Raw genomic sequence first — 23930 nt, 5'->3', positions numbered from 1 at the left:
TTTCTTTTTGTTGTCTGATTGCTGTGGCTAGGACTTCTAGTACTATGTTGAATAGTAGTGGTGATAGTGGACATCCCTGCCGTGTTCCTGACCTTAGGGGGAAAGCTCTCAGTTTTTCCCCGTTGAGAATGATATTCGCTGTGGGTTTTTCATAGATGGCTTTTATGATATTGAGGTATGTACCCTCTATGCCTATAGTCTGAAGAGTTTTGATCAGGAAAGGATGCTGTACTTTGTCCAGTGCTTTTTCTGCATCTATTGAGAGGATCCTATGGTTCTTATTCTTTCTTTTCTTAATGTATTGTATCACATTGATTGATTTACGGATGTTGAACCAACCTTGCAGCCCAGGGATAAATCCCACTTGGTCGTGGTGAATAATCCTTTTAATGTACTGTTGGATCCTATTGGCTAGTATTTTGGTGAGAATTTTTGCATCCATGTTCATCAAGGTATTGGTCTGTAATTCTCCTTTTTGATGGGGTCTTTGTCTGGTTTTGGGATCAAGGTAATGGTGGCCTCATAAAACGAGTTTGGAAGTTTTCCTTCCATTTCTATTTTTTGGAACAGTTTCAGAAGAATAGGTATTAATTCTTCTTGAAATGTTTGGTAGAATTCCCTGGGAAGCCATCTGGCCCAGGGCTTTTGTTTGGTGGGAGATTTTTGATGACTTCTTCAATTTCCTTAGTGGTCTGTTCAGGTTTTCTGTTTCTTCCTGGTTCAGTTTTGGTAGTTGATACATCTCTAGGAATGCATCCATTTCTTCCAGGTTATCTAATTTGCTGGCGTATAGTTGCTCATAATATGTTCTTATAATTGTTTGTATTTCTTTGGTGTTGGTTGTGATCTGTCCTCTTTCATTCATGATTTTGTTGATTTGGGTCCTTTCTCTTTTCTTTTTGATAAGTCTGGCCAGGGGTTTATCAATCTTGTTAATTCTTTCAAAGAACCAGCTCCTAGTTTCGTTGATCTGTTCTACTGTTCTTTTGGTGTCTATTTCATTGATTTCTGCCCTGATCTTTATTATTTCTCTTCTCCTGCTGGGTTTAGGCTTTATTTGTTGTTCTTTCTCCAGCTCCTTTAGGCGTAGGGTTAGGTTGTGTCTTTGAGACCTTTCTTGTTTCTTGAGAAAGGCTTGTATTGCTATATACTTTCCTCTTAGGACTGCCTTTGCTGCATCTCAAAGATTTTGAACAGTTGTGTTTTCATTTTCATTGGTTTCCATGAATTTTTTTAATTCTTTTTTAATTTCCTGGTTGACCCATTCATTCTTTTTTTTTTTTTTTTTAAGATTTTGTTTATTTATTTGACAGAGAGAGACACAGTGAGAGAGGGAACACAAGCGGGGGGAGTGGGAGAGGGAGAAGCAGGCTTCCCGTGGATCAGGGAGCCCGATGTGGGGCTCGATCCCAGGACCCTGGGATCATGACCTGAGCCGAAGGCAGACGCTTAACGACTGAGCCACCCAGGCGCCTCTGACCCATTCATTCTTTAGTAGGATGCCCTTTAGCCTCCCTGTATTTGAGTTCCTTCCGACTTTCCTCTTGTGATTGAGTTCTAGTTTCAAAGCATTGTGGTCTGAAAATATGCAAGGAATGATCCCAGTCTTTTGGTATCGTTTGAGACCTCATTTGTGACCTAGGTTGTGATCTCTTCTGGAGAATGTTCCATGGGCACTAGAGAAGAATGTATATTCTGTTGCTTTGGTATGGAATGTTCTGAATATATCTGTGAAGTCCATTTGGTCCAGTGTGTCATTTAAAGTCTTTATTTCCTTGTTGATCTTTGCTTAGATGTTCTGTCCATTTCAGTGAGGGGGTATTAAAGTCCTCCACTATTAATTGTATTGTTGTCAATGTGTTTCTTTGCTTTTTTATTAATTGCCTTATATAATTGGCTGCTCCCATGTTAGGGGCATACATATTTACAACTGTTAGATCTTCTTGTCGGATAGACCCTTTAAGTAGGATATAGTGTCCTTCCTCATCTCTTATTATAGTCTTTGGTTTAAAATCTAATTTGTCTGATATAAGGATTGCCACCCCAGCTTTCTTTTGGTGTCCATTAGCATGGTAAATGGTTCCCCCCCCCACTTTCAATCTGGGGGTGTCTTTGGGTCTAAAATGAGTCTCTTGCAGACAGCATATCGATGGGTCTTCTTTTTTAATCCAGTCTGATAGCCTGTGTCTTTTGATGGGGCATTTAGCCCATTTCCATTCAGGGTAAGTATTGAAAGATATGAATTTAGTGCCATTGTATTGCCTGTCAGGTGACTGTTACTGTATATTGTCTGTGTTCCTTTCTGGTCTATGTTACTTTTAGGCTCTCTCTTTGCTTAGAGGACCCCTTTCAATATTTCTTGTAGGGCTGGTTTCATGTTTGCAAATTCCTTTAGTTTTTGTTTGTCCTGGAAGCTTTTTATCTCTCCTTCTATTTTCAATGACAGCCTAGGTGGATATATATTCTTGGCTGCATATTTTTCTCATTTATTGCTCTGAATATATCCTGCCAGTCATTTCTGGCCTGCCAGGTCTCTGTGGATAGGTCTGTTGCCAGTCTAATGTTTCTATCATTGTAGGTTACAGATCTCTTCTCCCGAGTACTTTCAGGATTTTCTCTTTGTCTCTGAGACTCGAAGTTTTACTGTTAGATGTCAGGGTGTTGACTTATTTTTATTGATTTTGAGGTGGGTTCTCTGTGCCTCCTGGATTTTGATGCCTGTTTCTTTCCCCAAAATTAGGGAAGTTCTCTGCCATAATTTGCTCCAATATACCTTCTGCCCCTCTCTCTCTTTCTTCTTCTTCTAGGATCCCAATTATTCTAATATTGTTTTGTCTTATGGTATCACTTATTTCTCAAATTCTGCCCTCTGATCCAGTAGTTGATTATCTCTCTTTTTTCAGCTTCTTTATTTTCCATCATTTGGTCTTCTATATCACTAATTCTCTCTTCTGCCCCATTTATCCTAGCAGTTAGAGCCTCCATTTTTGATTGCACCTCATTAATAGCCTTTTTGATTTCAACTTGGTAAGATTTTAGTTCTTTTATTTCTCCAGAAAGGGTTTCTTTAATATCTTCCATGCTCTTTTCAAGCCCAGCTAGTATCTTTAAAATTGTCATTCTGACAACTTACTAAATTCCATATTGATTAGGTCCCTGGCAGTCGGTACTGCCTCTTGTTCTTTTTTTTGAGGTGATTTTTTTCTGTCTTGTTATTTTGTCCAGAGGAGAATAGATGAATGAGAGAACAAAATGCTAACAGGGTAACAAAGACCCTAGAAAAATACACACTAACCAAATCAGAAGAGACCTGAAACCGGGGGAAAAGAAAGGGAAAGAAAGAAAAAAAAAAAAAAGAAAAAGAAAAAGATAAACAAACAAGAGAATATGATCAGATATGATCAGGCTGGTGCATAGATCAGTGCCACACACTAGATTTTGGGCATATTTTGGTCTGTTAGAAGAAAGTGCCTCCCAAAATTTTAAAGAAAGAAAAGCTTATATATGTACAAAAATAAAGGTAAATACGAGGAAGGGATGGAATATGACTGTAAAGAAGAAAATTATAAAAGATTTTATAAAAGGAATTGATAAGATTAGAAGTTGGTTGAATAAAGAAAGAAGAGGATTTAAAAAAAAAAAAAAGAGAATGTGATCAGGCAGGAGACTAGAACAAAGCCGTACACTAGAGATTTAGGGTATATTTTGGTATGTTAGAAGAAAGTGTATCCCAAAATTTTAAAGAGAGAACAACATATATATATATATAATATATATATATAATATATGTATATATTTTATATATAATATAATATATATATAATATATATAAAAATAAGCTTAACTACTATGAAGGGATAGAATGAAGGGATAGAATATGACTCTAAAAATGAAAAATAAAAAAGATTTTTAAAAAGGGGATTGATAAGATGTTGGTTGAAAAAGGGAAAAAGAAAAATTAAAAAAAAATTAAAAAAATTAACTTTGAAAGACTAAGGAATCATGGTAAAAAAGCCATGAATTCTATGTGCAGTATTCCCCTAGCGCTGGAGTTCTGCCATTCTCGCTGATCGGTAAACTTGGTCTTGGCTGGCTGTTCTTGCTGATCTTCTGGGGCAAGGGCCTGTTGCCATGGTTCCCAAATGTCCTTGCCGGAGGTGGAATTGCCTCGCCCTTGCCAGACTGGGCTAAGTAATCTGCTCGGGTTTGCTCTCAGGAGCTTTTGCTCCCTGCAAGCTTTCCCTACAGCTTTGGAGGACGAGAGTGAAAATGGCGGCCTCCCAGTCTGCGCCCTGAGGAGCCGAGAACTCGGGGCCCTACTCCTCAGTGCGCCCCCAGAGAAAAGCAGTCACTCCCATCTCCCCAGTCTCTGGCCGCACTCTGCGCTCACCCGGCCTGTGACCCAGCATTTCTATCTCTGGCTCACTACCCCGTGTGGAGTCTCCAAACCCAGCAGATCCCTGCGGTGCTTGGTGCACCGCTTCTTCCGGGGGAGGAAGGGGAGTCTCCCCGATCTGTCGCTTGTTGGGTCCCTGCTGGAGGAGCAGTGGCCGACTGTGCCGCGGATCACGGTTTATGGCAACCCCGAGCTGAGAGCTCACTCCTTGGCTCCGTCTCTGCAGCCGGCTTCCCCAGTCCGATACCTGGGAGCTCAGCTGCACTCAGGCACCCCCGGTCTTTCTGTGACCCTGAGGGTCCTGAGACCACACTGTCCAGCGAGGTTTCCACCCCCTGCTTAGCCACTGGAGCGACGTCCCTCAGCGGAGCCAACTTCTAAAAGTTCCGATTTTGGGCTCCACGGCTCGATCACTTGCCAGAAGTGGCCAACGGAGGCCCTCTCCCCTGCCGTCTATCTTCCCAAATATCTCCTCAGATTCACTTCTCCGCACGTCCTACCTTCCCGAAAGTGGTCGCTTTTCTGTTCAGAGAGTTGCTGCTATTCTTTTCTTCGATCTCCTGTTGAGTTCGTAGGTGTTCAGAACGGTTTAATCCCTATCTAGCTGAATTCCTGGGACCAGACGAAATTTAGGTCTCCTACTCCTCCGCCATCTTGCTCCTCCCCTCCCTTTTCTTTCTTGAGCTTTTAGAACTCCTTAAGCCTCAGTAAATTATCCTACAAATTAGTCTTCTAGATTCACTCTTTCAAGACTTGTCATAATGTATGTTGTTTTTGTGCCTATCTGTTGTTTTACTCTTCCAGAGTTACTTTTCTGGTGATTATTTTTCTTTTGCCAAGTAAACAGTTATTTGTTGAAAACAAAGATGATAATTCTTGTATAGGATAAAAGAGTTTGAACATTTTGTAATATAAGAGGATGAATTGGCCATTCAACAAAACATACAAGAGTATTTAAGGGTATCTGGAAGTATTCATTGGAGAGTAAAATAAGATCACATGGTAGAAATTAATTTTACACAGTAGTTTGAACAGAGAGATGGACATAAAAAAGTAGGAAATAGAGAAGTATATACCAGGTGGTAAGATTGACCTGTAAAATATGGGAGATGGGAATGATTAAGGGAATAATTTCAGCTTAAAATTAACATAAATTGAGGACCTTCTTTTGTCAACTTCTCTAGGCTTAGAGAGAGATGAATGAAAAAGATGAGGTCTAGTAGATGAGTATAGTAGGAAGAAGGATATTTAAAAAATCAATTGAAATACAGTGTGACAAATAAACCAACAGGTTATGTTCTAATTACAGTGAGGATACAAATGAGGGAGTATAACTTCTATTTGAATCATTTAAGAAAGGTTTCTCAGGTATTTACTGGGTTATGTTTGTTAGGCTAGACTCAGAAGCAGTCAGGCTATAGCGTAAGTGACCGAATAAGGTCAGTTTTTATGGAAGTGGAGGTTTATGTGCTTGAGGCTAAATTTGGAATTAGCTGTTTATGCTTTTTGCTTCAATTTTAAAAAGTTTCTATTTGTAAATCTCTGTCGCCACTTGTTGGATAGAAGCATTCATGACTCCAGTTTAGTGAGTCAGAATTTAGTTTTCTGTATCCACTGCAGCTGATGGATCATAGGTTACTTGGTGTAAAAATCAAACTTGGTGTAATAATCAAACATGTTAAATGATTAAAGAAAGACCTCTTTAATTGATAGATTTTAATGTTATCCAAATTATAGTGGACATTTAAAAATGCATTGTAATGTTTTTTGTTGACATGGTATAAAGGTAGCTTCTTTGTTTGAACCTTTATCTAAAAACAGAAAATTCCTGTAAATGGTTATTTTCTTTTATAGGTGGTAGATCATCTAATGCAAAATTGCCCTCGGTGCCAACAGTTGGCTCGGTTCCACAAGACCAAGTTTCAAATATGAGGTATTAAAGCTATTAACTTGGATATTTGTGATTTATTTTGATGACTCTTTAAACTGTCTAGCTACAGGTCTTTTTTTCTTTTTTTAACTTTCTTTTGTCTATTTCTTTTTTTAAAAACATAAGTGACATTTAGAGGCTTGAATATTTTAGAAGTTCCTTTTTAAAGATTATGAGATGTAAAAGGTTTGTGAGAAGTGGCTATTGTGATTAATAAGTACTGCATGCAAAACAAATATTTAATTACACAAGTAGTAACTTATGACTTAGGTTTCATATGATTATAAACTGGAAATTTAGAATTCATTGTTCGTTTTCTACAAAAATGCTGAAATAAGTTAAAGGCAGTCAACCAAAGCCACAGTGAAACTGAATAGTAGGTAGATTTTTACTGTCATTAACCTTTTTAAATTGGGAATATGCATTTCAAATTCTAAGTTGGAATGCTGTGAATATTTTCTACCACTAAAGCCTTCGTGGTCAGAGTTCTTGATCCTCCTTCCACAACTGGAAAATCCATAGCACTCTACAAATATAGACACTAGAGTGCTGTAAGTGTAATCTTGTAGTTGTGATACTATCCAGAGGTGAATCTCTATAAGTAGAGAGGAATAGTATTAAGGGTAGTACCTAGGACGAGATGCTATTTGGCAGAAGAAATTTCCATCAGCTTAACAGTTGACGGTTTCAGTAGCAACTCTTGTTGGTATTATGAAGTACTCCTTATGTGAATAAATAGGTAAGTAGTGGCTGTTTGTATATATGTTTCATTTATAAGTTAGGAACTAAAGCTGTGGATACCTCTGAATTTCCTGAAATGCAGGGAGCTTGTTTATTTTAACTCATTAAATATATATTTTTGTGTGTTTGTATATGTGTTTATGTGTGTATACATACATGTATATGTGCATATAGTCACAAAGACATATTAATATGTAAATTGAGATCATTATAAATGTGCCAGTAAAGTATACTAATTTCAAATGAGAAGTTGTTCAGATTGCTTTAGAAAAAAATTCTTAGAGGTAAAGATGTCAATGAAAAAAGAATATAAACTAATTCAGTTTATAAATATTTATGGAGTCTATGGTGTATGCTGCAGCTGAGAACTTAGAAATGAAGGCATAATTCTTGAACTGAAGGTGTTGATGGTTTATTAATAGACAAATTTTTTTCTCTTAAAGACTTTATTTGAGAGAGAGTGTGTGTACAGGTTGGGTTAGGGGCAGAGGGAGAGGGAGAAGCAGAGTCCCCTTAAAGCAAGGAGCCCAATGCAGGGCTCTATCCCAGGACCCTGGGATCATGACCTGAGCCGAAGGCTGATGCTTAAACTGACTGAGCCACTCAGGTGCCCCATGAATAGACAAATTTGATAAGGATTTGGTAGTTTTTTTAGGTCATAATGGTGTTAAAATCAAGTGCTCTCAACTGACCCATTAAGATTTCCAATAAGAGCTGATGCTTAGAGCGGTTGTTTATCAGATTGTTTGTCAGGACTGGGGGTGGTAGTATAGAACTTAATAATAAAGGGTATTCCAGCAGAAGAATGATATGTATAGCAATAATGAGTCTTTATGTAATTTTTAATTTCTCATGAATTTTACATTTCTGTGGAAACTCATTTTAAAAACTAAAAATTGTAAATTCTAATGAATAGTTCATATAGCATCTTTCCATTAGTATTACAGAGAAGCTTGAACATGCTTTGGAAAAGGCAGCTCCTCTTCTGCGAGAGATTTTTGTGGATTTTGCACCTTTTCTTTCTCGGACACTTTTGGGTAGTCATGGACAAGAACTGCTTATAGAAGGAACAAGTAAGTGATTTTTCTGTATGTCACTTTACATAAATATATATTTAAATTTATATTTAACTTTCAAGGTTAAATGGATAATATGAGATGCATGGAGTTTCATTGTTCAAGTATTTTCAGCCTTTGATAAGATTTCTTATGGAGTCTGTATTCTGAAAAATATGTCTCATCTAATATTCTAATCTGATTTGGATTTTTTAATCAGTGGTTTGGATGAAGCAGAAAAGTATGTACTGAACCAAAGAACTACGACTTAGACTTCTTTTTTTAAAGCATTAAAATGAACTATGAGAATGGAGAGTTGGAAAAATTAGTGTTGTAGTAATTAGCGGGCATTTACCTGGGATTTTACTTGAACTTAAGGTCTGTATAAACAGTAGTGTATTGCCACATATTAGGAAATGAGGAATGTGTTATTAGTCTTTATTAGTAGAATTCTGTTTTATAAATGAGTAGAAGTAACAGTAGTACTCTATCCTACTTATATCATACATAGATTCCTGGATCATTTATAGGTAGTATACTTTGAGATGGTGTCAAACTAGATAGCATGCAAAGTTGGTTGTTGAGTGGATTGGAAACCATTCTGTTTATGGAATGAATGAGAAGTATTTGGGCTTTTTTTTTTTTTTTAATATGGGGCATTTGGCATGTAGTGAATATCTTCTAATATTAGAATGGGTGACACAGCCAAGTGCTATCTCTGACAGCAGATATCAGTTCAACAGAGAATAGCTTTTCAAACAATTCTAGTTAAGAGCTTAATAGACTGACTTCAAAATACCAATCTTCATCCTTATAACTAGAATTTTTTAAGGATAAGCTAGAGGACTTTCATCAGTAATAATATAGAATTGATTATTTAGAAGTGTTTGGACTAGAAGTTTGCTAAATCTGGCTTGTCTTTGTCCTTGGTTGATAGTTTACGATAAAACACTTTGATTCTCCTAAAGCTGAAAAATCATGGGAAAATGTAATTTTCTGACTCTGGTGTCTTTAAATATCAGTTTACAGCTTTAGTTATAAATTTTTGTTGAGTAAGATGATCTCTTGAGGAATTTCTTAAAACTTGTAAGAAACCACCTTTTTCTTTTAAAGATTTTATTCATTTATTTGACAGAGAGAGAGAGAGACAGCGGGAGAGGGAACACAAGCAGGGGGAGTGGGAGAGGGAGAAGCATGTTTCCCGCGAAGCAGGGAGCCCAATGCGGGGCTCGATCCCAGGACCCTGCGATCATGACCCGAGCTGAAGGCAGACGCTTGACAACTGAGCCACTCAGGCGCCCCAAAAAACCACTCTTTTTGTACAAATAAGAATATGGAAATGCAAGGTAGAGGTAGTTTAATAGTTTATGATACTCTTTTATCTTAGCATTAATTGAGGGATATCAACACTTTGTAAGAATAAGCTTTAGCTGAAATAGGAATTTCATTATCATCTGTGCTATACATGTATATGGATTTGGTGATGAGTGATCTCATTTCCACAGGGGGGAAAAAGTAGCATTGAATTTATTTGAAAAAGTTCAGATTTTAGAAATATTTAATTAATTTGGGGTAGAAATTTACTTTATCTGCTGAAGGATATAATTTATTCAACCATGCATGGACTATTTGATCTAATGAAGTAATAAAATTTGAAAGATAATTAATTGAAAAATTGAAGGACTAATTTATACTTCACATGTTAAATGTTTATTTTTTAAAGTGGTGTGACGACTTATGAGCTATATTTCATTATTGTAAAATGAATTATTAATTACAGCTTTTCGGTGTAGCAAGACATTGTTGCTTTTTAGTTGGTCTTTGAATTTTATAGTAGATCCAACAAGATACTCAGAAGTACTGAACTTGCCAATTCTAGATCTCTGAACAAAATTTAATTTAGAATCAGTTTCTTAGTAAGTTCTGCTAAACTGATAACAAGGAATATGATGCACTCTTGCTTACCTATAAACCTGAGCAGTACCTACTCATTGGACTGTATTCATAACGTTAGCAAAAGAAATCTAGAAGTTTTATGCATCTTATGTGTGTATTTTAAGTTGTGATAAATGTTTTGGGTGGTGGTTTTTGTGCATTGTAAAAAAGTTTTGAGTAGAAGTGTTAGCAGCATGGTACTGTACAAAAAGCACTAGTCTCAAAGACAGGAGACCTTGGTTTTAATCCTGCCTTTGTCAGTCACTAGTTGTATGACCAGACACTGGAGAAGTTTATTACTTCTACATTTTTTAAAATTTTAACTTTTTTTATTATGTTCAGTTAACCACTGTATAGTACTATAGTACTATAATAGTGTTCAGTGATTCATTAGTTGCGTATAACACCCAGTGCTCATCACAACACGTGCACTCCTTAATACCCATCACCCGGTTACCCCATCCCCCCACCCCCCTCCCCTCTGAAACCTCAGTTTGTTTCCCTGGGTCCATAGTCTCTCATGGTTCATCTTAAATGATTTTTTTAATTTAAAATATTTTAAATGTTAAATATTTACGGAGTAGAAAATAAAATAACCATGAACTTATTACCAACTCCCAAACCATCTTTGTTTTGCTATAATTGTTATTATCTACCTCCCTTTATTTTGCTTTAGTACTTAAAACAGTTCTAGACATTATGTCGTTTTACCCTTAAATAATTAATAATCCATGTAAAAAGGATATTTTCTTACACAATCATAACTGCTGTGATTACACCTAATATTGATAATAATTCTATGTCATATAATACTCAGTTCATATTCATCTTTATTTAGATGTCTTTTTATAAATCATTTTCTTCTAATTAATATACAAACAAAATCAATTTACTGCATTTGGTTATACTATTAATATCAAATAGTTTCTCTGTTTTTTCCCCTCTGTTTTCATGCTTTTGGCTTGTTGAAGAAATCTGGTTGGTTGTTCTGTAGAATGTTACATATTTTGGCACTCTGTGGCCATTGTTTCCTGATGGTTTTAATGGTTTCTCTGTCCCGTATATTTTCTGATGGCTTGCGATTAGATTTAAAAGTTTAGTTAGAAGTAACACTTCCTGTTACATCTTGCCTAGAACCACATATTTTCTGATTGTCTTAACTTTAGTGATATTAACCCTCTTTTTCAACCTTTCATAAGGATTGATATTTTATGACTTTTTTTTTTAAGATTTTATTTATTTATTTGAGAGAGAGAGAGAGAGCACAAGCAAGGAGAGGGGCAGAGAGAGGGGGAGAAACAAACTCTCTGCTAAGCAGGGAGCCCGACTTGGGGCTTGATCCCAGGATCCTGAGATCATGACCTGAGCCGAAGGTAGCCACTTAACCGACCAAGCCACCCAGGTGCCCCTAATTTTGTTTTTTTAAAGAGGTCTTTCAAAAACAAAGAGAAAATTACTTAAAAAATAAAATTTATTCTATCTTACAATACCATATGTAAGTTCATTGGACATGTTTTTATAAATCTAGGATTCATTATGGGGTCTTTGTGATCTTAATTTTCCTATACCTTAAAACATTTTACTATCTCGCCATTATTCATCAGTTATTCCTACTATAGTAAGGACTATAAAATAATGAGAAGACAAGAATACTGGAATTACCCCTAGAAAATAAATCCTCACTTTTGGCTCACCCTCTGTTTACTGCATTTCCCAAAGTACTGGATCATATTTTAAGAAGATAGAAATTTGTTTTCTCAGTGGGAACAAAAACTGGTATTTGGGGAGGGCAAAGATATTTTAGGTATCATATGGTTTCTGACCCTCCAATGAGCCACAGTACATCTATATAGTATATCTTTAGTATTAAAATTTCATGGGGGTACAATTAAGAAAGAAATGGTCTGAAATGGCTTCCTAGTGGGGAGCAATAATGAAAAAAAAAAAGATTGAGAAATACTGGTGTAATCGATGTAAAAGAAATTTGTGGACACCATTTTGTGGTCTTATTTTCAGCTTTCACTGAATTTAATTAAGAATTCAGAATTGTTCATTTTCTGCCCTTAATGATAAGGTGAAAAAATTGATAGAAGAAGACATTTTATAATTATTAGACCATCTGAGGATGAATTTAAAAAGACGGAGCCAGCAGCACTCAGAAATTTTTATCAAACTCAAGAATTCATTAGTGCATAGTATATTTCTGTGGACAAAAAGGAAATTGGTTTTCTTAGTATGTCATTCAATAGAAAGGACTTCTTTGTACAAAATTTATGCAATGTTTTCTGACAAGACCATGGAACATCTTATTTTGCTAAAAAGGTGCGTGACAGTGTTCTTCCATGGTTTTGATAGTTCCACACCACAATTTACTTGGCACAGTTTCTAAGTGAATAAAAAAGGCAGGTGTATTACATGAAAATGATTGGAAGGAAAAGCTCATGTAGAAATGAAAAAAATCAGTGGATTGATCATTCTAAATGGTGTTTGAAAGTCTAAAGAAGAAAATATAATTCTGGATCAAAGAAGGTGGCGGTCTTCAACAAAGTTTTTGAATGATTCAGTTTTTCCAAAGTACTGCATTTGATGATGTAAGTTCAAGAAAAAGGACCAGAATTAATGATAAGCTGGAACCTATTAGAGGTTTATTTGAAATTTGGAATTAGTATTTACAAGGTGGATATCGTGTTTATAGATTGGTGAGGAGTAGTTAGTTGTATTCAAAGGGCATTGCTCATATAGGATATATACAAATACCTTTACTTTTTTTTTTTTTAAAGATTTTATTTATTTTGTGGGGGGTGGAGAGAGAGAGAGAGCGCGTGCGCATGAACGGGAGTAGGGAGGGGCAGAGAGAGAAGCAGACTCCCTGCTCAGCAGGGAGCCCCATGTGGGACTCGATCCCAGGACCCTGGGATCATGACCTGAGCCGAAGGCAGCTGCTTAACCACTGAGCCACGAAGGCACCCTATACAAATACCTTTAAAACCAGAAAAATACAGAATAAGAATTTGAGTTCATTTTGCTTAAATTATTATTAAAACTTCTAATAATGTTTGTAATCATCTCTTTTTATATAAACGAAGTTGACTTAAAATACGTATTTTTAAAAAGACTTACATATGGCAAATGGTCATGACTGTTTTTCATGGTCTACTTGAAAGCTTAGACAGATCAATGGGTTCAGATGTTATGTTGCCAGCTTAATATCTGGTAAGACATTTAATATTTCTGAATTTAGCAATAAGGAAAAGCATTGATAATGGAGGTGGGGTAAATAGTCTTGGGTGAAGAAATTATAGTCGTCTTTGGTTATGAAACTCCAGAAGAGTATAAAACTCTTGGCTTTGGTATCCTGAGTTTGTCTTTTTTGAAGAGACTAAAATTGCATATCTTTGAAAAACGAACCAAAAATAGAACCAAGCAAAATAACCCTACCATTGTTCTGAGAGTCTTTTAGGGAAGTTGGATTAGGAGCCCACAGATCTCTGAGGCTACAGTACCTTGTTTGCTTTCTGCTAACTGGGGCAATAATAGGATGTGTGTGTGTATAAATGAAAATACTTCTGCAGCAACTTAGAACTTCACTATTGTTTAAGGCCTTCCTTTGGATAATTCTTGGAGTCTGAAGACAGATTTATTGGTTTATAATTCATTTCTTCCTTTTTCATATGTCACCCAAGGGCAAGAGAGAGAGAGAGAGAAAGAGAGAGAGAGATGATTAAGTTGTGCAGCCTGATACCAAGTCCTTTCTTGGTGATACTTCTTATTTGTTGGTGCCCAAGGTTATATATTTTTGTTTACAGTATTAATGCCCTTTAGACAGGGAGCTTATTATTAGAGATCTAATATAAGGTCTTTTTTGTCCTCTAAAGCCCTTTCTCTTTTAAAATTTAATATACCATCCGCCTTGGCCCTTCTCCCCATCCTTCACAAATCTACAAAACCCCATTCCAAAAAACACATAAATTGTTCTAATCAAACTATGAAATGTTACTTATTTTACCATCACTGAACACTCAACTCATTGATCATTGAGTTCTAACTTTGGATGGCCCAAGGCCTTTTTTATCATTATTGGTCTTTTTCTGAGTGGATAAAAAAGGCTGAGCAAGATCAGAGCCCAAATGTTTTGCCATTAAAGGAAAGTTGGTAGGAATTCTGGTTTCTTTAGAATAGAGCAGTTAGGAATAATGGCCTACGTGAAGAAAGATATGAGTTTACTTTTTGGAAGTTGAAGTATATGGAACTTCCTGGTTGTTTACATTTTATGTAAAGTGACAAGGTTTCAGACCAGCAGAGGGCTACACCAGCAATGAGATGGACTATTGCTATGCCCTTCCTTTTGGCCTTGGTAGTAGCCTGCAGAGCTATGCCCATTTCAGCTCTATAGAAACCATAATTTAGTCTAAGTTAATGACCTGCTTTCTTAATGCAACATGTATATACTCTGTAGCTAATTTTTATGCTGGTGCTGACACTATTATCATCATTATTTCTATGTTATACATTTTTTCAGACATTGAGAAACATGGTTCTTTTCTCAAAAGTGAAGGGGGGGGAGCAACCTATTTAACGTGAATGCTATTTTTAAAGCTACAGAATGGCAGTGTGTGCCATCAGTAGGTATGAGGCCCCATGACTAAAAGAGATAAGGAAAAAGAACTACAGAGCGAGAACATTAAAGAAAGATTAGGAAGGGATGGGATGCCTGCAAGAGCTTTCATGGGAATAAAGAAAGAAGATAATTGTGTAGCGCATATGAGGGGCCACAAGGAATTATTTTAGTTGTTACACCCTGGATTCTAAACTTGTGTTTGCTTAGAAAAATATAGAATGAAAAATTACAATTTTTCTGATTATTAGTAATGTAATTTAGTGCTTTTAATTATGGGCATTGCTTTTTTAACATACTGGTTATGAAGTGTTCTTTGAATGAACTTTTATAGATTTTGTTGGTAACATTTAGGAAGTCTTTAGATATGTATTAATTGTTTAGAAGTTCCTTCCCGAGATATTTTTGGTGAACGCAAATGAAACAGAGAAAATGTAAATGAATTTATTTATAAGAAATCAAGAGTATATAACAGAACGCTTGCACTTCTGTTAAGGTTTAGTGTGAGGTCACAGGTCAAGGTACTAATAAGAGTGTTTGGGATGTCTGCTGCCATGAAACAAAATGGAAACTTGATTGATAGCTAGAGGGTTGAAGGGAGAGAGTGTGGTGGAGAAAGCAAAGGTCAGGGAGCCATTTCCCTTCTCTGCATGTATAACAATCAACTCTCTCCAAAACAAAATGTAGATGATATTGATCAATATGGCATATGTTGTGCACATTTCTAAGTATTGTGAAATGTCATTATATATGGAGTTCTAATGTTTTGGTAGATTGAATACTGAAATGAAATAGTTTACAAATAAAATTGTGGTAGTTTTGATACCAAGTTTAAAGTAATTACGCAGTACCTTGTTTACTCATATGATCAAATGTGTGTGGGTTTGGTTCTTAGCAAGATGTTAAATTTTGTTTTAAAAACCAATTTGGATAAAGTTGTATAACAAATCCCTCATATTTGTTTTTTACTTTTGTAATTTTTCTTTTAAATTCTCTTCAAAATAGGTCTGGTTTGCATGAAGTCTAGTAGTTCGGTTGTGGAATTGGTTATGCTACTGTGTTCTCAGGTGAGTAACAGGAATAAATGTTGGATTAAAAGTAAATTCTTGCATGAATTTATTTTACAAGGAAGTTATAATTGTTTTAGTAGAAATTTTTGCTATAATAGAGTTTAAGTTTGCAGTTTTAAAATAATTTTATTTGTATTGCAAAAGGATTACTTCTTTGATACTAGCAGATAATTTTGTAGTGAGTGCTGAGAGGGAACAGAAGAATGAGAAACAGGTTTTTAGAATCACATTAAAAAATGTCTAGAGCAAATGATTTGAGGTGGCTAAATTTCTTTGCTGCATATATTAAGGTTATAGAAACAGATTTATTTCTGTACCTTGTGGAGTGCCACTCTGACTCCCCTAGGAATAATGGGTTTACTTCCCTTTTGTGTAGAGGTTATAAAATGAGTGATAAATAATTTTGAGTTCTTGTCATTGCTAATTATTTTTGACATACAGAGTAGATTTGGGAAAACATCAACAAAAATATGGCAGCCATCATAATAAGATGTAGTAAATAAATTCCTAAAGCAAAATTGCTTTCAGTGTTCAGAAATTTTATACCTCATGTGGTAAACTTTAATGAGTTTTAGAAAACTTACATAAAAATCATGTATCTTTTAATGGTTTTTCTTTTCTGTTTTGCAATTAAACAGATGAATGTTTTTATTGAGAGTTTTCTTTGTAGTCTTTTAAAAATGATATCTTGCTGGTAGTAAATTCCCCTACTTAAAACTTTAAAATAGCCTTTTTTAATAGGAAGGGTATTGGTCTAGAGGTCAAGGGTTCTGACCCATTTCAAAACCTTTGACCTTCATTTACAACTCTTGTGGTTTACTTGCCTGACGAATAAGGATAATGCAAAATTAATGTTTCTTTGCATCGATTTATTCATTTTAGCACCTATATTGCCAAATTTATTTAGACTGTGCTGATGGACATTTCATGAATACAAATTAAAGAATCATAGAAGGTGTGAAAAATCAATACTATGCATTGTCAATAAAATGCAATAAGAACAATTACTTCTAGAGATTACATCTAATGGATTTTTATAATGAACTTGTGAGGACTAGTTATGTTTCTAGTGAGCTTATTATTCTTAGATTTAGCAAGAATCATGTTTTTATAATTTAATCATCTCCTTTAGAAAACTCCATTCCTTTAAAAAGCTTAATGTAGAAAATTTTTCATTAATTAATCTGATTTGAAATAATTGCTTGTTTATTTCTTGGATCTAAATTACCATATGCCATTCTTAAACCAATACAAAATTACCCTTACTTTTAAGAAGCATTTGCTTACCATTTTGGATGTTTCTTCACAGAGTATGAAATTGTTTATACTGATACAATCGTTTCATAGGTGAATTTTGATATAGCTGAATGTTAGAAGCTAAAAAGATGAAGAATGACATGTTTTAATGCACCTATTTATCACGTATGTCAAAGTGCTGTTTAATACTAATCCAATCAAATAGGATATAAAGATCACTTAGTAGAGTAAGTTGCAAAAGTCAGATATTCTCAAGATTTTTGTGTGAATAAAATCAAATACATTATTGGTTATTTGAAGTCCTTACCATTTTTTATGAGTTCTTCAAAAGTTCCATGGCATCTCTGTAAGATGTAGCACAGTGTGAAAAATGATGTGAAAAATGAAGCCAGAATTAGCTCCAGATGTATACAGATTGTTCCGGGGTGATAATTACATTTTTCACTTTGAATTTTCCTAATTCAAAGAGGTCAGATTGGCAATCACAAAAGTGATTTATTTTGTTAAGAAGTGAACTGTCTTTTTCTACATGAAAGCTTAAGAGATATGAAATTGAATTTGAAGTCGACATTTTGCAGATACTGGGTGGGGATGACTTGAGTTTGATTGATAATTTTTTTTAGTCTGAGATAGGGTGGGAAGTGAAAAGCTAGCATATTGCTAAAATTTTAATTAATTTTTTAAGGGGAGATGGAGAGGATTAAATGCCAAAGATCGAAAGATCAGGTCAAAAACTCCTTTTTAATCACATAAATAATGGGATATGCTTATGAACTTAACATCTGCAAATTTGATTTAAAACTTTACAAATTAGTTGGTGTTAATTTCATGACAGTCAGCCATGTTCTGATTATTTTCTTTGAATCCATTCAGAACTTACTTTCTTTTTCATTCTTTTTAACAAGGTGTTTAAATTAGCCACATTTTATTACAAAAGAAAGATTAGGGCCTAAATTTAAGAAATGTGGAAATGATCACATTTGGTTTGCTGTCATTAAAACTAAACAGATCACTATATATTTTCTTGAAGCTTCAACTAAGATTGTATTTTTCAGTATTCACTTATTCATTATTAGGTTGATTAGACACCATTTCATATTTTATCTCATTTACATTTTAACATTGTTAAGGTAAAAATCCTGTTATTTAGAGTAGAAAAGCTTTCTTTACATACTCAGCATTACATTTTTGAGTAAAGTTAAATACTGAAGATTTATTAAATTAGGTTTATTCATATATTGAATCCCATGTAAAATAAATCAAGAGCTTCTTAAACTTCAAAGCTTGATTTAATTTTTTTTTTACTTCTTTAAGATAAGATTGTATACATTCTTCAGGAAACTGTGTACTCTCTGATGTGTAGAAAAAAATTGAACAAACTCTCATTTATACTTCAGATTTAGTTTTTCACAAGCATGTAACTTATTTGTGTCTAGTATTTGTTGTATATGTGTATAAACCCTGTAGAAATCTATATGAATTTAAAGGAAATGCTAAATATTTCAAGTAATATTATTCTAGCATTGTGTAAAGTGTTTGTATCATGCTCATTTGACATTAATATCATTTTTGAAAGAATTGACATTGCATTCAAGGCCACTTTATAAAAGCGTTGCTTTGCTCATCCTAATTCAGTCTGACATACATTCCAATAACACTACCTCCCTTCTTGGGTTTAAAGCTAAATTTATGACTGTGCATTGTGAAGTGCATCATTTAAAAATGGTTTCAACCCAAAACATCTAATAAATAAATAATGTGTATGGCTACTCAGTAGTAGACTTTCTAGACTAGAAATCATTCCATCGGATACTCAACAGTCCACTATCGGAGAGGGCTGTCAGATAAATCTTATGGTAGCTGCATTCATGTCCTGTAAATCACATATTATTGTCTGAGCCTTCTGCCAGGTCATCTATTCTTTCCCCATTTATCAGAAATGCATAGAGTATATAGAAAAACTAGAAGCACCATGTAGTCTGGCCTAGCATCCTGTCCGAGTAATTAATTAGCAGCAAAACTTAATTTAAAATACTGTTAGTCTGATTTTTCTTTAAAAAATTTTTTATCAAAATATGTAGATTGTTCCTATTTTGGAATTTTTTTTTTTTTTTTTTACATGAAGGTTATGAGATAAGGTTTGGTCATTTTAGATTCAGGTGTGTCTTTCTATACCCCTGAATTATTAATTTAAAAATTAGAATAAGAACCAGATGTTACCATTTTTATGATTCTTTTATGTCAGTTTTATGTTTGGATTTTTGCTACTTGGTTTTTTTTTTTTTTTCCCTGAATCTTTATAGTAAAATGTTTCTCCCTTCAGTGTCCTGTAATTTTTTTTCTAAATCTAGTTTTCTTCTCCTTTTTAAGTGTATCTCTTCTAAATATATGACATTAATGTTACTGCACTTGACTTTTTATTTCATGAATTTTTCCTTTTTGTAGTTGTGATGAGTATTTTGAGTAAAGTAGGTAATTGAAACAAACCAAAGTGGGGGGTGGGGGAAGAAAAGCAAACCAGCTCTATAATATGGCACAAAAGTGTCCTTCATTAATAGGTCTCACTTACTGCTTGGACCTTCTTTCTTACCACTTTCTTTTTATAGTCTCACGCTCAGTTTATATGTTGTCAAACTATGCTGAACTATTTAAAGTTACCCAAATGTGCCATCATAATTTTGTCTCTTAGCGTATGCTTTTTCTTTCCCTAAAGTGACTCTAATTGTTGGCTTCTTCTCATCATTCAGAACTCAGCTTAATTGTCCTCTTCTCAGATCATCATATCTATAGTTGGTATCTTTTTGTTTATCCTCATTTTAGCACTCCTCATAGAATGTACCACCAATTTTAGGTATACCTGTTGCACTTGTTACTTTTTTATTGTCAGCCTCCCTGTCTGTACTCTAGGCCCTGTGAAGGTAACAACTCTTTCTCTTTTGCCTATTAAAGTATACCTGGTACTCAGCACAGTCCCTGGCACATGCTGGCTGCTTAGTGAGTATTTATAGATAAATAAATAATCCAGCTTCCAGCTACACGGCAGTCTTTCTGGAAATGGAAAGCTTTCTTTGACTCCTCTCTGCCCCAAGGCTCTAACTCTAGTATTCATCCAGAGCTCTCACTGCCTGTTATTCCTTTCATTGTTTAAGTTGCCTGTGATTTTTATTTCTCTCCCATCAGACTATAAGTTTCTTGAAGGCAAGCACTGTGTTTTGTTTGTATCTCCAGCATCCAGCATTATTACTATTCAACCAAATGTTTATAAAATTGTGTAATTAATGATTGAATGGTAACAGTGGTCATAAGTCAACATATTTTGGGCTTTTGCATTTTGGTCTTTTTCATTATGAAATATACCCATATTTCTTGTATATTATTAGGTGTGTATTAAGTGTTCATTTTTATTTTCAACTATCTTGTCTGAACCCAATTCTGTAGTCATGTTCATTTACAAATAGGGTCTTTGTTTTTTCATTGTCCTTTGGCTTAGTCAGTTTTACCTTTTTTAAAAAAATCAACTTGTTGAAGTACAGTTTACATACAGTATATATGTACATATTTTAAGTTTACAGTTTGATGAATTTTGGCATATACACAACAATGTAATAACCATTTCAGTCTGGAAAGTTCCCTGTACCTCTTTGCAATCATTCTCCATCCCTGTTTTCTCAAGTTGCTACTGATTTGACTTCTGTTACAGTGACTGAATTTTACTCATTGTAGAATTTAATATAAATGGAACACAGGGTATTTCTTTTAATTGTGGTGCTTGGATACTCAGCGTAAACTTTTTTCATTTAAATTCACTATCTAGTATTAAGAAAGTGATGTGGGTTTTTTTTTTTAAAGAAATAATTGAGCTAGTTAAACAAAGGATTATCTTTTTGCCAGCCACAGAATAGGAATTTTGAGTATAAGTTGCTCATTGGAAATATAAATGTCTTCTTAACATAATGCATATTTTTTCCTATAAGGAAATCCTATAGCTTGGAGCTTTTATACAGCAGTGTGGTGAGGCCACTGACTATGGTTTTAGAATGTTTTGTTTTTAGGGTCTATCAGGTTCAGTTCAAATGCTGTCTCTTCTATAGAGCTTGCTTGCTTGCTTTTTTGCTAGCTTGATTTATTTACTTATCTTTATAGTTTTTTATTTAACTTCCACTTAGTTAACACACAGTGTAATATTAGTTTCAGGTATATAGTACAGTGATTGAACACTTCATATATCATGGGTGCTCATCACAAGTGCACTCCTTAATCCCCATTGCCTATTTTAACCCATCCCCCACATCTCCCCTCTGGTACCTGTCAGTTTGTTCTCTATAGTTAAGACTCTGTTTCTTGGTTTGCCTCTCTCTCTCTCTTCCCTCTCCTTTGCTCGTTTTTTTTTTTTTTTCTTAAATTCCACATATGAGTGAAATCATATGGTATTTGTCTTTCTCTGACTGACTTATTTTGCTTAGTATAATACTCTCTAGCTCCATCCACGTTGTTACAAATGGCAAGATTTCATTCTTTTTTATGGCAGAGTAATATTCCATTATACACACACACACACACACATCCCACATCTTCATCCATTCGTCAGTTGATGGACATTTGGAATCTTCATAATTCGGTTATTGTAGATAATGCTTCTATAAACATTGAAGTGTGTGTATCCTTTTGAATAAGTATTTTTGAATTTTTTGGGTAAATACCTAGTAGTGCAATTGCAGGATCATATGGTAGTTCTATCTTTAATTTTTTGGAGAACCTCCATACTGTTTTCCAGAGTGGCTGCACCAGTTTGTGTTGCCACTAACAGTGCAAGAGGGTTCCCCTTTCTCCACATCCTCACCAACCCACATCCTCACCAACACTTGTTGTTTCTTGTTTTGTTGATTTTAGCCATTCTGACAAGTGTGAGGTGATACCTCACTTAGTTTTGATTTGCATTTCCCTGGTGAAGAATGATATTAAGCATCTTTTCATGTGTCTGTTGGCCATCTGTATGTCTTCTTTGGAGAAATGTCTATTCATGTCTTCTGTCCATTTTTTAATTGGATTATTTATTTTTTGAGCGTTGAGTTGTATAAATTCTTTATATATTTTGGATACTAACCCTTTATCGGATATGTCATTTGCAAATATCTTCTCCCATTTTGTAGGTTGCCTTTTAGTTTTGTTGATTGTTTCCTTTGCTGTGTAGAAGCTTTTTATTTTTTTTTGATGAAGTTCCAATAGTTTATTTTTGCTTTTGTTTCCCTTGCCTCAGGAGACAGAAGTTGCTAGGAAGAAGTTGCTACAGTCAAGGTGAAAGAACTTACTGCTTGTGTTCTCCTCTAGGATTTTTATGGTTTTAGGTCTCACATTTAGGTCTTTAATCCATTCTGAATTTATTTTTGTGTTTGGTATAAGAAATTGGTCCAGTTTCATTTTTTTGCATATTGCTATCCAGTTTTCCCAGTACCATTTGTTGAAGAGACTGTCTTTTTCCCATTGGATATTCTTTCCTGCTTTGTTGAAGATTAACATATAGTTGTGGGTTCCTCTCTGGGTTTTCTATTCTGTTTCATTGATATCTGTGTCTGTTTTTGTGCCAGTACCATACTGTTTTGATCACTACAGCTTTGTAATATAACTTGAAGCCTGGAATTGTGATGCCTCCAGCTTTGTTTTTAATTTTCAAGGTTGCTTTGGTTATTCAGGGTCTTTTCTGGTTCCACACATATTTTAGTATTGTTTGTTCTAGTTTGTGAAAAATGCTGTTGGTATTTTAATAGGGATTGCATTAAATCTATAGATTGTTTTGGGTAGTATAGACATTTTAACGGTATTTCTTCTTCTAATCCATGAGCATGGAATGTTTTTCCATTTCTTTGTGTCCTCTTTCAATTTCTTTCATCAGTAGTATGTAGTTTTCAGAGTATAGGTCTTTCACCTCTTTGGTTAGGTTTATTTGAGGGATCTTATTGTGTTTGGTGCATTTGTAAATGGGATTGATTCCTTAATTTCTCTTTCTCCTGCTTCATTATTAGTGTATAGAAATGTCACAGATTTCTGTATGTTGATTTTGTATCCTGTGACTTTACGGAATTCGTGCATCAGGTCTAGCAGTGTTTTGGTGGACTCTTTTGGGTTTTCTGTGTAGAGTATCATGCCACCTGCAAATAGTGTAAGTTTTACTTCTTCCTTGATGATTTGGATGCCATTTATTTCTTTTTGTTGTCTGATTGCTGTGGCTACAACTTCCAGTACTATTTGAACAACAGTGGTGAGAGTGGACATCCCTGCCTTGTTCCTCACAGTAGAGCTAAAGCTTTCAGTTTTTCCCCATTGAGTATGATATCAGCGGTGGGTTTTTCATTATGGCCTTTATTATGTTGAAATATGTTCCCTCTAACCCTACGTTGTTGAGTGTTTTTATCATGAATGGGTGTTGCACTTTGTTAAATGTGTTTTTTTTTTTGCATCTATTTGAAATAATCATATGGTTCTTATTTCTTTTATTAATGTGATGTATCACGTTGATTGATTTCTGAATACTCAACTACCCTCACAACCCAGGAGTAAATCCCACTTGATCATGGTGAATAATTTTTTTAATGTATTGTTTGGTTTGGTTTGATAGGATTTTATTGAGAATTTTTATATCCATGTTCATCAAGGATGTTGCCCTGTAGTTCCTCTTTTTTAGTGGTGTCTTTATTTGGTTTTGGTATTGGCATGATGCTGGCCTCATAGAACGAATTTGCAAGTTTTCCTTCCTTTTCTATTTTTTGGAAAAGTTTGAGAAGCATAGGTATTAACTCTTCTTTAAATGTTTGGTAGCATTTGCCTTTGTAGCATTCTAGTCCTGGAGTTTTGTTTGTTGGGAGTTTTTTGATTACTGATTCAGTTTCTTTGCTGGTTATCTGTCTGTTCAAGTTTTCTATTTCTTCTTGATTCA

The 23930-nt window shown here is 34.7% G+C and overlaps 1 protein-coding gene across 4 annotated transcripts in view; it reads left to right on the top strand.

Annotated features, from left to right (window-relative positions):
• The window catches only part of LRBA (LPS responsive beige-like anchor protein), a 764390-nt gene that overhangs the window by 236425 nt on the left and 504035 nt on the right, over positions 1 to 23930 (top strand). For all 4 annotated transcript variants that reach the window (XM_036089189.2, XM_078069304.1, XM_036089190.2 and 1 more), the window contains 3 exons: positions 6251 to 6329; positions 8007 to 8140; positions 15678 to 15739. In XM_036089189.2, the coding sequence (XP_035945082.2) occupies positions 6251 to 6329; positions 8007 to 8140; positions 15678 to 15739 (275 nt within the window). The remainder of the gene's footprint in view (positions 1 to 6250; positions 6330 to 8006; positions 8141 to 15677; positions 15740 to 23930) is intronic.

Source organism: Halichoerus grypus, chromosome 3, assembly GCF_964656455.1.
Source record: "Halichoerus grypus chromosome 3, mHalGry1.hap1.1, whole genome shotgun sequence".
In the NCBI taxonomy this organism is placed as follows: Eukaryota; Metazoa; Chordata; class Mammalia; order Carnivora; family Phocidae; genus Halichoerus; species Halichoerus grypus.
This window is presented reverse-complemented; position numbering and strand designations above follow the sequence as displayed.